This window comes from Quercus suber, unplaced genomic scaffold (assembly GCF_002906115.3).
Source record: "Quercus suber isolate HL8 unplaced genomic scaffold, Cork oak 2.0 scaffold_383, whole genome shotgun sequence".
Lineage (NCBI taxonomy): Eukaryota > Viridiplantae > Streptophyta > Magnoliopsida > Fagales > Fagaceae > Quercus > Quercus suber.
The window spans coordinates 184,212-200,462 of record NW_027069835.1 but is presented as its reverse complement, the minus strand read 5'-3'; the positions used below and the strand labels follow the sequence as shown (position 1 = coordinate 200,462).

At 33.6% G+C, this 16,251-nt stretch overlaps 1 protein-coding gene across 1 annotated transcript; it reads left to right on the top strand.

Moving 5' to 3' along the window:
* Positions 1–6,724: 6,724 nt before the first annotated feature.
* Positions 6,725–12,884, top strand: LOC112018242 (AP2-like ethylene-responsive transcription factor AIL6). The gene is made up of 10 exons (XM_024050760.2): positions 6,725–7,427; positions 7,549–7,761; positions 8,397–8,943; positions 9,189–9,271; positions 10,983–10,991; positions 11,126–11,214; positions 11,333–11,406; positions 11,497–11,547; positions 11,722–11,798; positions 12,081–12,884. The coding sequence occupies exons 2-10, from the start codon at positions 7,623–7,625 to the stop codon at positions 12,530–12,532; spliced, it is 1,521 nt and encodes a 506-aa protein (XP_023906528.1). The 5' UTR covers positions 6,725–7,427; positions 7,549–7,622; the 3' UTR covers positions 12,533–12,884.
* Positions 12,885–16,251: the final 3,367 nt, after the last annotated feature.

Here is a 16,251-nt window from a genome sequence, read left to right as displayed (position 1 = left end):
AACACTCAAGTACGCGTTTCTTGTTCGAGACTTGATTTGACCTATTTTAAGATCTTTAGAACTATATTTAAGGGGAAGAAAGTAAAACCAATTTAAATTTTAGGTGATCAATCACACTTTAAAGAAATTCATATGATTGGTTGTGGCTCCATACACTATTGACTATACACATGGTCACACTCGTACAAGTACAATTAGTTTTATCTAATCGGATTACACATTCTCACACGCTAAAAAATGTTAAAACCTATAAGAGAGAGAGAGAGAGAGAGAGAGAGAGAGAAGACCCCCTAGTCTTCATTCCCCACGAGTAGGTAGGGATGGGCCCAAACTTTGGCACCTAAGTCATACTCTCATGTAAGAAGGGTTGGGGAGTTTGATTTGTATGTGTATGTGTGTGCGCATGCATGTGTGCAGGAGTCTAATCCTGATATGAAGCGTTTTTGACTTTTTTCTTATATGATTCTTCATAAACTCTATTTTGACTCATTTTTTATAGTTGTGGGGGGAAAAACCCAACCATATGTAGTGGGCCTAAAGCCCAATATAAAGGTTATTGTATGTCTGAAGAGGCTAAAATTGTTGAGAGGTACTTCACATGAAAGAAGGATATTTGGGAGCGAAGAAAATCTGTCCGAAGAGAGCATCAATGTTTCGAAGAGATCATTCTCCTCGGATGTAAAGATTCTTGGTCATATAAATATATGGGGGGTTCGAATGAGTTTACTAATGACTGCAGCAGTCTAGATAAGTTTTGGACACGTTTGGAGATAAGAAGGATGAAGAAATATCTAAAAGGAAAAGCTGCCACCACCGTATTAAATGCACTGCAGCAACTTTTCTGACCGCATTTATGTGAAGAAGACCCTTGAACAATATAACCTTAGCTACCGCCATTCATAAAAAGCTGAGGAAGATATATGACATGACATGCACTCAAGTAGGGACCTAAATGAAGAACAAGTGGACGATGGGGATGATGGGGGAGGATGCTATATAAAGAAGAAGGGCTCCTAATAAGATGGGAGGAAAAAGAAAGGGGGGACTGTAGCCTTAAGAACTGTAACCAGTATTCAATTTATCATAAGTCTCTTCGGACTTCAGTTTATTTGATCTTTACGTGTATTTTTATGCAGGTTTATACTTGGATGTTGTGATCAACCGTTGTGAGCTCCACAGTCAACCTAACTCTTTCATCCACACTCTAAAAATTTATTGTTTTGGGCTTGGGCCACAAATCCTAACCCTACAATAGTTATAAAAAATTTAAACTTGTAATTTTTTCTTTTTAGTAATTGTTATTTATTATTAAGCTAAGATATCAATTAAATTTTTGTGTAAGTGGAATTTGAACTTAAAACCTTTGTTCAACAATAAGTAATTTTACTATTTCACTAGGTTTACATATCAAGTGATATTGAGAAATGTTGAGTCATGGATCTTTTACTTTGTACTGTATAACTTATATAATGGACGCCAGCTTGAACCTCAGTCAAACAAGATCCCAAAATGCGCAGTTCATACCATCAAAAGTGAAATTATTCTATTGATCATAGCAATGACAAGGGAAAGAAGAAAAAAGTGGTAAAAAATAATGAAAAGAAAGTCGAACATTTAACACACCATCATGTTAATATATGTCGGGACAGGAGAATGCACGTGCGTCACCGAAATAATCGAGATGCATTCGAATTAAAAGATGGAGTGCACGTGCCTTTCCAGTCAAAGGTCAAAAGCTAGTAGTGATTAATTACACGAGTCTATGCTCCTAAAAATATCTTTATTCTTTAACAAAGGAGGAAGAAGCCAAAGATAAGAACGATGAATAGGCTCTATTTGTGGGAATCTGCTCCCCCGTACCGTCGACATTTTTTAATTTTTTACTAAACCGACAATTATATAAACTTAAGATTTGGCTCCGGTCCAGTGTTTCGATTGCACTGAAACTTGTTGCGATAATAATGTATTTCATCATTTTAGTAGGTTTAGTGCACTAAATATTGGACTAGTCTTTTTTTCATATACATAAATTTTTAAGATTTGGCTTGAATCTAGTGTTTCCATTACACTGATTTTTTTACGATGATGGTGAGTATTATCATCTCAATTGATCTAATGCACTAAAGCATTGAATCAATCTTTTCCCTACATAAACCTATAATTACGTAACTAGCATCTTATTTGCATATAAAATCATATAAAATTTTCATGTTAAATGCGAAATATATGGGGATTAGTTTCACCAATAATGGTGAGTTCTGTCTCTAAAAGATAATGAACATTGCCAAGAGTTATTCAACGGAGATCGCACGCTGTTCATAATTGAGGAATAAGATCGTACGTGTTTCGTTGATATAGTAAATGTTGATGAATTTGAGCATATATAATCTAAGAGACGTGTACTTAGAGCTAAAATCTTATTTATTTATACGTTACTCAGTACACATTCCCTTTGTCTGGCTCTTGCACGTGTGATGTCACATGCCGTTTCAAAAGGATGTACAAGCAGGTAAGCAAAGGTGTAAGACTTGGTCTAGCAACTTGCACGGATTGCTTTTGATCGAAAAAAGAAGTAGAAGAAAAGATTAAAAAAAAATAAAAAATAAAAAATAAAGGCAAGTATAATAGAATTAGATATAAATAAAATTTTTATAATTTATGGTTTAAATATAGAATAGAAAATTATTATACATAATTAGCGTAGTAAAATGTAAAATTATATTGTCTCAAAAAAAAAAATGTAAAATTATAAGTGTCAAAATTTTGTGACAAAATTTTATTGATCATAAATTTGATAATTATGATAATTATTAATAAACATTTATGATGATTATGTTTGTATATGGAATTAACTATTCTATTATTATTATTATTATTATTATTATTATTATTATTATACAAGATATAATTTCTACTCTAGCCTAATCTAAGTGTATATCTGTGTGAAGCTCTCTGTTGGAGACTTGAATCCCAGTCTTTACCCCCCGCATCCCACAAGCACTTATACTTGTGGAGTGACCATTGCACCAAGAGTGCACGGTGAACTATTCTATTATTTTAAAGAAAACATGACATGACAAAAATCTAATTGAGGGATAAATATATAACATAATTTAAATAAATTTAAAAGAGATGGGTTCAAGTTAAATTTGGTGTAACTTTCCTAGAGTTACACCTTGCTTAGGACTTAGATTTCAAATAGATCTAATGGTTAAAAAATGCATTATTAAATTTTATTACTTATGACATCCTTACCTAATTAAATGCAAATTTTTTTCTCCAATTATTTATTGCTTTCCAAATTCCTCGTCATTAAGGGGCACATCTTTAACATGATTTTTTTATTATGAAAAAATTAGAATTTTTTAAAATCTTTAATGTGTTTAGAGAGAGAGAGAGAGAGAGGGAATGAAACAATAGCATCATTAATGTGTTTTTTTTTTTTTTTTGTAAGAAAAGAAACTATCAAAATCTTATCCTTGGTGTTAGTGATTAGAAATTGTTTTTAATTCAAACTCCTCTTCTCTACAAATTAATTCTAATATTTTCATATTTATATATATATATATATATAAAACACATTAGTGTTTAAGTCTCTCTCTCTCTCTCTCATTAATTTAGATGGTGTGGCAAGCAATAAATTTTTAATGATGACATAGATTGTTGACCTTTTTTAACCATTAAATCTTATATAAATTTACAGTTTAAAAATGGTGTTATTCTTGTGAAGTTACAACAGGTGTAACTTAAACATTAACGTGTAGCTCAATTAGTAAAGTCTCTGATGGTTACATAAGAGATTTGAGATTCAATCCCACCTACACTAAAAACTTATTAGTATCTTGGTCTGATAATAAGGAATTATAATTAGGAGTAGACGCTATAGGTTGAAACTCTCTAAAAAAAATATGTAACTTAAACTAATCTTAATTTAAAAATATATTTTATAATAATATCATTAAAATAATGATGCCTTAGAAGCTTATGTGGAAAAATATTATGAATCTATGATATCATAATTTGATAATTATAGTAATTCTTAATATGCATTTATTCTTATTATGTTTGTATATGGAACTAATTATTTAATCATTTCAAATAAAATATATGACATGGAAAAAATCAACTTGAGGATTTAAATGTAAAGTATAATTTAAAATCAATTCGCAATTATATATTAGAATAGTGACATGTAAAATTATCAAGTCTCAAAAACTTAAGTGAAAAAATATTATGAGGCCAATAAAAATCAAACGTCATTTAACCTAACAACATACATTTACATACGAAACTCTACACCAAAATATGTCCATTACATTAAGTGATAATTAATGCAATAAAAATCAATATAGTGATATTATACACGATATTGAATTTATAAGTTAAAAGTTGTTGCAATAATAACTAAAAATTTGTACGTTATTGCCTCAACATTATTTTGTTGCAATAATATATATATATATGCTATGGGCGCCCTAATATTGCATTGGATTTTTTTTTTTGGCAATAAATTAAAACAAATATATCACTCCAATAATTCGATACCCAGTAACAAAAATCTTGAAATGGTAGTTTTTTTTTCTTTTCTTTTTTTTAATCCAATAAATTAATTGTTGCAAGAATTGGATACCAATTATTTATTTTTGTAAATTATTGTGCAATCTATTGCAACAACGGGAAATTATTGTGCAATCCTGGAGTATCATAAATGCGTATTCTCTCATCTCACATGAATGATAGGTCCTACTAATTAAATTCATTGTAGGACCCACCATTTATGTGAGAGGAGAGAGTACGCATTTATACTACTTCGGGAGTACCTAATAATTTTTCTGTAACAATAGTTGAAAGTGATTGATGCAATCATAACAAACCATGTCATTAGTTGTGAAAAATATTGTGTGATTGATAGTATTACTCTTTCACCAAACACTTACAGAAAGTTCTGTCATAGCCATTCTATATATACTGCATTGACTGTAGTATATATTCAAGTTAAAAGCTTTCACTAGGAGAGACTAGCCTACCATCAAATTCTAAGAAACTCCTCAAATCACACTAAAATAAGGAGATTTATACTCTAGGAATAAGAATCCATAATTTTAAAACTAGACCGGACTGAATGGTTCAACCAGTTCAATTGGAAACTGAGCACTATTTTGATCTGATAAAAACACCTAAAATTGGTATAAACTGGGTAAACTCGGAACCAAGATCAAAACTGGTTCTTTGACCATACCGATTCTTTAAACTATGCAAGAACGTCGCTTGACTATGTCAAGTACTTCCAACCAGGGGATGGCATACACAACAAGGGGTTCATATGTATCTTATTTCATGCAAAGGGGACAACATTAAAAGAATAGTTCGTAAGCAAAATTAATTGGAGAATATTATCAACATTAGCTAAAAAAAAAAAAGTTATGATGATGTAATAGTCATACAAAATGTAATATAAAAATAAACTATAATATATTATTCATACCTAGGTTAATTTACTTAGTTTCCTTCATACTATTCTTCATAACCAATAATCAATTCAAATGATTAATCTAAAGTTTAAATACGTATTTCAAAATTTCAAAATAAAGAAAAAAAATGTAAAAGTGTTAAAAGTATAACAATGTAATTGAAAATTTAAATATTGCTTCACTACATTGTGTTTAAAAATTTATACAATTCAACTTTTTATTTTTTTCCATTATTCTAATTAATTTAAATTTGAGTTGAACCTTTGTATTATAGCAAGTGCCTTCTACCAATAGTAACAAGTAGTGGGTTTGAGTTTGGAAACCAACATTCAAAGAAAAAAAAAATTTGGGGAAAAGACTATTTACCATAACATCTTCCAGACCTCACAAAAATGTGAGAGTTTTGTGCACTGTGTACGAAATTTTATATGTGTAATCTCTTGTAATGTGTAGACCCCATATTTATATGAGTATCGGTATATTATGGGACGTTTGATGCATATATGAGAAATTCATTAAAAAGAAAAGATGCGTATATAGGAAGTGGACTTGGCTTGGAACTAGAGTTCCAACACACTAGTCCTATCAAAATAATGACACGTGGCTAAAAGTGATGCACATCACCATTTTTGGAGAAACTTTGGTTACAGTTGTCTTTTGCTTTTATGCGGATATTCTTTTGTAACGTGCTGATCTCATTGTTATATTGAAACGGATATATTATGAGAAGGTTGATGCATATATGAGAAGTTCATCCAAAAAAATAGATACGTATATGGAAAGTGTGACTTTGCTTGAAATTAGTGCTTCAGTGCACTGAATCTGTTAAAATGATGACGTGTAGCCAAAAGTTGACGTGCATCACCATTTTGAGAGAAACTTAGATTATCTCAGCGTTTTACCTTTTTTGATGTGTCTTATCTAAGTGCATTAGAATATTGGGCGCAAACTTCACCCTTTGTTTCCTCTAAAAAAAACAAAAAAAAAAAGTCACACCCTTTGAAAAGTATAGGCCCGTTTGGTAAGAATTTTTTTACCTCATAACCCTAGTAATAAGTTTTTTTTTTTTTTGGAAGGGAACCCTAGTGATAAGTTGATTGTAAATTTGAATTGGAAATGAATGTGAGGAGGCCCACATGAAAATCCGACCCACTATGGCAGTCCAAGTAGGAAAGCTGCATGTATGACAAGTGTGAAGAAATCTGAACTGTGTGATAAAATAGGAGGAAGGGACATAAATGTAAAACAAAGAAGAAGAAAAGAGAAAACCGAAACGAAACTAGGCAAAGTCTCCAATTTGCGCTAGCCCGGATCTTTCGCGACCTTGTTTCAGACAAAATTTCTTCTGCGCAGTGCCAAAAGTCACTTCCCTTAATATATACACATTTTTTAATTACTGCTACTCTTCTATCTACCTATTTAATTACTATTATACTATACTAGTATTACTATTAATCTCCCTCTTTTTCTCTCCTCTCTCTCTATCTATCTCTGATTTCTTTGAGAAATTCATTCACTCACTTTCTCAGGCTCTCTCTCTCTTTCCTCTCTAGTTTTACGCCGGTTAGCAGCAGAAACCGCTCGTCTTTCCCATTTATAAGCCTACACCTGCTTTTCATTCTCACACACTCGTTCTCAAAGCATCAAATAGTCCCTACTTTCACTTTAACAGTACTCTTCTCTCTCCCTAGATTCTCTCTCTCTCTCTCTCTCTCTCTAAAGTGAAAGTTTCATTTTTTGACGCTTCTTTGAATCCTAGAAAATGGGTTTGCATGCATTGTGTTGCTAAGGACCTTTTTTCACTCACCTATTTAGCTACCTAGCAGTACTGTTGAAGCTTGTCAATATCTCTGTCAAAACGGGTTTACACTGATTTTGGCTTCGTGATTATCGTACTCAACTGTGTATTTATTTTTTGATCCTATATGAGGAACATTTAGTAACGGTTGGGCTGAGGTAATTTCAGTTTCGTGGTTCAAAGTTAGTTTCATTTTGTTTTTTTCTTTCCTAATAAAAATATTTTTATTCATATATATATATATTTATATACAATGTTCCGTGCTTGCTTGTGCTGCAGATTTAAGAGAAACCAAACAGAAAGCAAAAAAGAAAAGAAAAGAAAGAAGAAGATTATAAAAGTAAAAAGAAATAATGGGTCCTTCAACGAACTGGTTGTCTTTCTCACTGTCTCCGATGGAAATGCTGAGGTCCTCTGAGTCTCAGTTCATGAGCTATGAGAACTCCTCCACTGACTCTCCTCACTACTTGATCGATAACTTCTATACCAACGGTAAAAATCCAAACTTTTTTTGTTTCAGTATTTATAAGAACCTTAAGTCCAGTTTGGTTGCTGAGAAGTTGCAGGAAAAGGATATACATGTTGATATTTTTGTGGAAAGTATATACAAAAAAATATGCTTCCTGTTATGGGTTTCGCAAAGTTTTTATTTTTATTTTTTGATTTTCTCAACGGTCAAGAGGAACGATTTTTAGTGTCCAATACTTCGCCTGATGAGCTCACCGTATTTCTAATCTGCAAATCACTGACTCAAATCTCACTTGAGCCACGTAAAAAGAAACCCCAACTTTTTCTGGACATCTGTTTGGTTGCTAAGAAACTTGAGAGAAACAGTTCAAAATATGGTCTTGAATCTTTGTTGTGTGTTTTTTCCCGGTTTTCAAAAATTACTGTGCCTGACATGTATAACTGAGCTATAGATATAGAATAGGATTGGATTATACTCAGTTGAAAGCAATGATATTGTTCTGTCAGTTTATCCGTAGGGATAAATCTACTAGTATAGAAGAAATCGATAGGTATAATCATTTTTCATAGCTGAGTAAATGACAAACTCTGGGTCGAGTTACTAGGTTGACTCGCTTCTTATGCATGCTACTGAGTTTTCCTTTACATTTTTGTTGTAGGCTGGGCAAACCAAAATGAAGTCAAAGAAGGTGAAGCACAAAACCTTGGCGATTCATCTTTTCTTACGAGTTTGATTGACCCACAAATCCAAAACCAACAAGTTATTCCAAAGCTTGAAGATTTTCTGGGTGACTCGTCGTCTATGGTTCGGTACTCGGATAGCCAAACCGAGACCCAGGACTCGTCCCTGACCCAAATCTATGACCGGGGTTCAGCGTACTTCAACGAGCCACAAGATCTCAAAACAATAACTGGGTTTCAGGCCTTTTCTACTAACTCAGGCTCAGAAGTGGATGACTCGGCCTCAATTGCTAGGACTCAGCTCGCATGTGCCGAGTTTGGGGGTCAATCGATTGAGTCAGCTGGGACCGAGTTGGGCTTCTCAAACTGTGCCAATGTCACCGGAGGAGCTTTGTCACTAGGGGTCACTCAGACTCAGACTCAGAGCTCTGAGCAAAAGCCCATTGTTTCGGTTGAGTCTGATGGCACTAAAAAGATTGCTGATACTTTTGGTCAGCGAACTTCGATCTACAGAGGAGTCACCAGGTAGTACCCCTACTCAATCCCACAATTGTTTTTTGCTATTATTATTTGGTTTGTGCATGTATACTTGTTAATAATGTGATTGTTTGACTAAATGTAACTCAAGCTATTGTGTGTGAAAAATGTTAGTTTAGATTGGGCTTTGATTAATCTTGATTAATATAAGTGTCATTGTAATGAGAGAGAACAAAGTCTCAGAGAGTAGTTTCTAAATTTTTGACTCATATTTGTTTTTTACATTGATGCAGACACAGGTGGACAGGTAGATATGAAGCGCATCTATGGGACAACAGCTGTAGAAGAGAGGGACAGGCTAGAAAAGGGCGTCAAGGTCCACACCATTTCTCTTTTTCTCTCTCTCTCTTTATATATATATATAAATATTAATTCAATAAAATCTTTACTAAGTTATTATGATACATTTTAATAAAGGTTACATTTAAGTGTAACGCTAATGTCTTCGGGAGAAGCAAGTACTGCTATACAGTAATTGTTAAGAAAAGAAATAAAAGAAACAAAAAATAATCTAAATACTGTAGCACTGAAAAGAAGTTTGAAAGCATTAAATAATTCAAGAAGCATTAATGGGATCTCTGTGTGGTCACCTGGTCGATGAGGCTACTTCATCATGTCTTTTAATGACTGACTGATAGTATATGCATGTACAATATGGGTACTGAGTTTTTTTTCGATTGCTGTTCAGAAATTTCCCTTTCTTTCTTTCTTCCCTTCAATTGATTTGATCAGATGTGCCGCCATTTTGTTTATTTCTGATGTTAACTTTAGTGCTTCTCATGGCTTTCTCTCTCTTCACACCTGGGGTCGTACCTATTAGCAAAGGTTAAAAATTTTGATGCGACTCCCATCTATCACCAAACGTTACAGAATTCAATGATTCTGAACTAGTCTGATATCTTAAGAGTTGGCTTTAACTTTTGCTTTTGCTTTCTTGCATCCATCACAGCAAGTCTGGGTTTGACCATTGCACCCATTTCAAATTTGAACTCAAAACTAAAGTGCACACTCCACCCCACTATTATCGCCGAAATTGATTGAATGTCGGTCTTTGGGTAGAGCTGATAATGTGGGCTATGATTCTGAGTCTCTGATTCATACATAATAATATAGCCAACGGGAAAAGTTTTGGACATGGTTTGTATAGATCTTTAATATATTCTTATATCTTTTATGTTTGTAAAACTTTTAGAAAATCAAAGATTAATAAGTTATGTTATTAATAAATCAATTAATGTTTAAATTTTAAGTTTTTTTTAAAATAAAATATAACATTATGCATAAAAAATAAATATATAGATCAAATAGTAAGTAAATTTTTATGCATGATAAGAATATAAAGAACATGCAAACTCAAACTTAATCAGAAAATTTTTCTTAAAAAAAAAAAAAAAACTACCAGATGAGTTCAATGGAAATAAAAATGAAAAGTAAAAATTAAACTACTCTCTCGTCTCTCTTACTGTGTATGAGACTTTGAGTTCAATATATATTATGTGGGCCATATGCAGTGTGAAACAGAGAAAAGAAGTAAAGTCTAGCTGCCTGGTTACACAAAGCATTAACGTTTTAATGTGGTGAAAGTTTGTCAGAAATCTCATCAAGATTACTGAAAAGGTCTATTATTGAGTTCCCAAAAGTTGGTTTATTGATCAGTGATTGGGAGTTTGAGATAAGTTTGGCTTGTATCATAGCAAATAGTTTTGTTATAGAATAAAAGTGCTATCATTTATTAAAGCATATGTACATTTCAGGAAAAAAAAGAAAAAGAACAGAGAGAAAATGACGTTTCACTGTAGATTGAAAATTAGCCATTATTTACTCAAAAATTGAACTCATGTCCTTTGAGCGCATGCATTGGCATGCGCATTGTTCTTTTTATAGTACAGTTTTCTAAAATATCTTCAGTCAGAAAAATTTTGACCACACTAGTAATTAACTTGAAATTCTTGCTTTACGTTTTGCATGTAACTTCGGATCTTGCACGTACATGTGGATATTGCTCATCCTTTGAATTTGTTCTACAGTCTACTTGGGTAAGAACTTTTCCTTATTATTTTTTTGTTCATTAATTTGCTTTTGAAACTGTATTGATCTAATTGTGGTTTAGGATTCCATAATATTAATTAATATAGTTGATTATAATGTTGTGCATTGGATATACTATCAGGTGGATATGACAAGGAAGATAAGGCAGCGAGAGCTTATGATTTGGCCGCCCTCAAATATTGGGGTCCCACTGCAACCACCAACTTCCCTGTAAGATAGACATATATAATCATGATTCCTTTTGTTTCTGCATGAAAAACTACGTAGCCTTGCTTAAAACTAGAACATTGAACTTAATTCACTCACCAAATTGGCTACTCCCTTTTAGGTTTCAAATTACACCAAAGAATTGGAAGAGATGAAACATGTGACAAAGCAAGAATTCATTGCTTCTCTGAGAAGGTAAACTTAATACCACCTTTAGGTTTTTTAGCCTTATCTGCAAATGGTTGAGAAGTTTATTTATATATCTTTCTCCCCTCTATGTTACAGGAAGAGTAGCGGTTTTTCAAGGGGAGCCTCTATATACAGGGGTGTAACAAGGTCTAGACATTTATGTGCAATTGAAATCTCTGTTCTTTGATGATATTGCTACTACAACTAATTTTTGTTTCTTGAGGCTATATGAAGTGCTTTTCTTTTTTTGGTCATTCTGTTTTATTTAATACCATGTAGTATATAGCTACTAATGAGTTGTGTATTACTTCGATATTCCAGGCATCATCAACAGGGAAGATGGCAAGCAAGGATAGGCCGAGTTGCTGGGAACAAAGATCTTTACCTTGGAACCTTTGGTAAATATGAGTTTAATTTCAGCTACAAGAATAGAAGTGATGGTCAATTAACTTCTTTGCTTTTATAAAAAAAATAATAATAACAATAATAACTTCTTTGCAGTCATGATTGTAGTCCAATTTCTTTTTGGAGAATTGGTGCCTGAGATATATCCTGGCTAAAATTGGACTGATTTGTTTAATTCCTTGGTCATACCAAAAAAAAAAAAAACAAAAAAAGAATAAAATGGTTTATGTCTGAAAAATGACTCGACTTTATTTGTTTTTGTTGAATGATGGCAGCCACCGAAGAGGAAGCAGCCGAGGCCTATGATATTGCAGCCATAAAGTTCAGGGGTGCAAATGCTGTAACCAATTTTGAGATGAACAGGTATGATGTGGAAGCTATTGCCAAGAGTTCTCTGCCCATTGGAGGGGCGGCTAAGCGCTTGAAGCTCTCACTAGAATCAGAGCAGAAACCGGTAATAACCCACAATCAGCAGCCCCAGAGTAGCAGCGGCAGCAACAGTAGCATCAATTTTGCTGCAATTCAGTCTCTTCCGGCCATACCTTGCGGAATTCCAATGGATGCTTCGACAGCAGCACTCTACCATCACAACCTCTTCCAGCACTTTCAATCCAATAACATCATCACTACTTCAAACTCCCCAGGTTCTTCAAGCATTGCAACTCCAATGAATATATATCATCACCCACAAGCTGAGTATTTCTTATGGCCTCACCAGCCTTATTGACAACGTGACCCAATGTTGATCACTTCCCTGATAGTGCCAAATTTCCAGCCAATTAACAATACCAGAAAACAAGCTCTAGTTGTGGCATTTTCCGGAAGCTGACCAACATCTGACCCTCTCACAGTTATACTCTCTCTAATTCACCTCTTAACCTGGGAAAAGAGGAAAGGCAGGAGGTTTTTTGTTCTGATGGCTAAAGTTCTAGTTACAGTAGCTAGGAAAGATGGATTTTGTAATTAACTTTGCTTCAATGCTTAGAATGTTACAGTGGTTGGAGAAAAATACTTTTGAATGGGGGATCCATCCATGTAATTGCAAAAAAGAAGAAGAAAAGTTTTTAATTTTGTTACTACTGTCCATGTCAGCATTTTATGAGCCTTATTCATCTCCAAATTCCTTTTGTTTTGAGTTGGTCCTCTTGAATTATTGTTGGTCAAAGTAAGAATCATAGATGTTGGATAGACTAAGTATAAGAATCATAGATGTTGGATAGACTAAGTATTAAGTAATTAAGCATAGCGACAACATTTCATATTTCATGTGCTAACCCGACCTCTTGTTGGAGACCTGGGCTTTTTTAACCCCCAATCCCTTCTTCCAAGAAAAAATATGATCTATTATGGAAGGACCTATAGGCTGTAACTACTAGGGTACTAGGGAGGGATAGCTTTTTAAAATTTTGAATTTTAAAATTATTCCCCATTATAATATATACTAGTGATGTTATAGCAACAAATTTTACTGCATAAACTATACCTCAATTTGTAAGTTTTTGTAATAAAATGTATAGTAACTTTAACATTTTCATGTGTATAATTCTTTATATTAAATAAAACTTTGACTTAATAAAGTTTGTTGTGACAAGCTTGAGCTGGTTGGCCTTGGTTTGAGGAATAGCTCTTTCCACTAGCTTCTGTCGCTCTATTCCACTACATTCTCCAGTATTTAAAGGGGATTTTTATGCAAGTACACTCTATCCAGCCAAAAAGAAAAATTATAAAGATCGAGCGATGTGTGTTTGTTTGACCAACGTTAAAATGCCAACATCGCCTTCTTCTTTTTTTTTTTTTGCAACTGTTGAGACTGATAGGCCACAAACTGAATGACCCCTTGTGATAAAACCAATTAATTAATTAGTCAAGTTTTTAATTAATCAATTTATCATGCAATTGTGTGGAAGCACAAACAAATTACCAAAAACTAGATATGCAGCGGAAATTAAATAACACGGTGATTTGTTTACGAATGGGGAAAAACCTCACGGCAAAAACTCCACCGGGTGATTTTCAGGTCACCACTCCCGAAACTCCACTATTATCAAATCAAGCAGTTACAAGTAAATGAATCCCAAGTACCTTACCAACCTACAGTTGAACCCTTACCTCAATACCCAATTGGACTTGATCTGTAGCGACAGTTCTCACCTTTGATGCATGGCTCCCAAGTACGTGACTAACCAATGTGCGGATCCCAGTACGCGATTTCAGAACACCAACTTAGGAAGAAAGGTTGGCTGCAAAGTTCTTCAGTTCATTCTTTATGATGAATAGCAGGAAGATGCTTGGTTACAAAACCCTACGGTGCAAATACACAGTAACTTCTTGAAGGAAGATGAACTAGGTCAAGAACTTCGTCTTTTGATCACAATTTGCTTGAACAGGGATTGCTCAATGATATTGCAACTTGTGTCATACTTGACGGCTCTTAAAACAATCCTTTTATATGTTTAAGGTTTGAAGAAAAAAAGTCCCAAAAACATATTCACGGATCCCAAGAAAATCAGATTGGAAATCTGAATTTTTAAATCTCGACAGATAGCAGGTGTCGAGGTAGCTGTCGAGCAGGTATCGAACTTTAATGAAATTGCACTTCAGCTTGCTTTTTCTTGGACAGACTTGATGACTTCAACACTTAACCTTGAAACCTTGTTTCTTGAAGTATTAAAAACACCTAGAACTACCCAATTACAAGTAGAGTGCGTTTTGTCAAAGGATTAGCCAATTTACATAAATAAGTAACATATGTTCTTAACAAGTGAAAACATATATGTCCTAACAGAGACTTGGAGAGGCAAGTTGATATTGGTTTACAAAGGAAGTTATGTCTATGGTGGTCTCCTGTAAAAGATGTGCTAACCACAATTTTGTTTACCTCGATAAGTTGTAAAAAAAATGTTTTTGAAATTTATTGTTTGTAAAACATTGTTGTTTTACGATATCAGTGTTGTGTGAATATATATGCATTATTATAACTATGATTTTTTTCCCCAAAAAATTAAAAGTTAGATTATTTGAAATAAATGTGAGTAAAAAAATAGCATGAGACTCTCAAATAGTAGATAATTTAAGGAAAAAGCCAACTTATAATCGATTGCCAAACACATGCTTCATATCATTGAGTTGGATTGAGGATATAATATTCTATAATGGTGACTTTATGATCCGTTTGAATTGAGGAGTAGAGTAGGGTTGATCGAAAATTAGCCAAATATTCGGCCAATTTTACTTTACTCTCCCTCTCTCATTCCTCAATTCAAACTAGCCATTAGGCTTTTGTTTGGTTGGGAATGGAAAAGCGGGGGACAAAATTTTTTTAGTTTTCTCTTATATGTTTGGTTGGGAGTAGAAGGATGAAAAACTTTTTTGTTTGGTTGAAACGAAAAATAAGATAATAGAAAATTGTGTTAATATAAATTTACTCTCATGCTCCTTTACATAAAACAAAACAAAACAAAAAGCACTTCTCAATCTCAACCAAATCCTTTACATAAAACAAAACAAAACAAAAAGCACTCCTCAATCTCGACCAAACAAGGGCGGTATTCAAAATTCACTTTATTTTTGTCATCTCTTTTTTGATCTCCTGAAAATCACCCAAACCAAATGGGGCTTTAGGTCATATATTATGTTCATTTACTTTTCTCCAAAAAAAAAAAAAAAAAACTTTCGGAGCAAGGATTTTATCAGTCAAACGTAGTTCTTGCTTTATCTAATGCCTCTAATATTATACCAATGCATATATGTTTTACCAATCCAATAAAGAAGTTCATTGACACCACTCTTCTTCTGTTACACCAAACATACTAATACTTGAGTCTTACTTCCCCCTCCCCTGTGTGTTAACTTCTAATCTAACTAAATTTTCTCCAAAAAAAAAAAAAAAAAAAAACTAATACTTGAGAATATAGCATATTACTAGTCAGGTACTAGAAAGATGGCAAGATGCAGCTATATTTTTTTTTTCGAATTCCAGCAGATTCGATTCCCCCCACTGGGCATAATGTAGCTCGGCCCAATCCATTTGAGCACACATGAAAAATTAAAAACATTTTACTACGCCGATGGCCCTTGCCTATCGGCTCCTCCTTCCTTGTGGCGGTTAAACCCTTGGGGATTGAACCCCACAGAATTTTCTTATATGTAAAGTATTTTTTAGATATTTGTTGATTTAGTTTATTAAAGTAATGGTTTTATTAACAAGTGCTCCATTGGCATAGGCTTAAGAATTATAAATATATAATTATGAGTTGTGTTGGTGGTCTAAGGACTGAGGAGGATTGGACCAGGGAATAATTTGCTTAGTCCAAGCCCAAAGGGACAAATGTGCTCCGAGGATTTCATCCACCCGAGGATGGAAACAGAATCAAGACGACTGGCATCTTGTGATGTTCCAGTGTAAGGAGAAGGGTTAGCAACGGAGGCAAGGACGATATGAGGAAG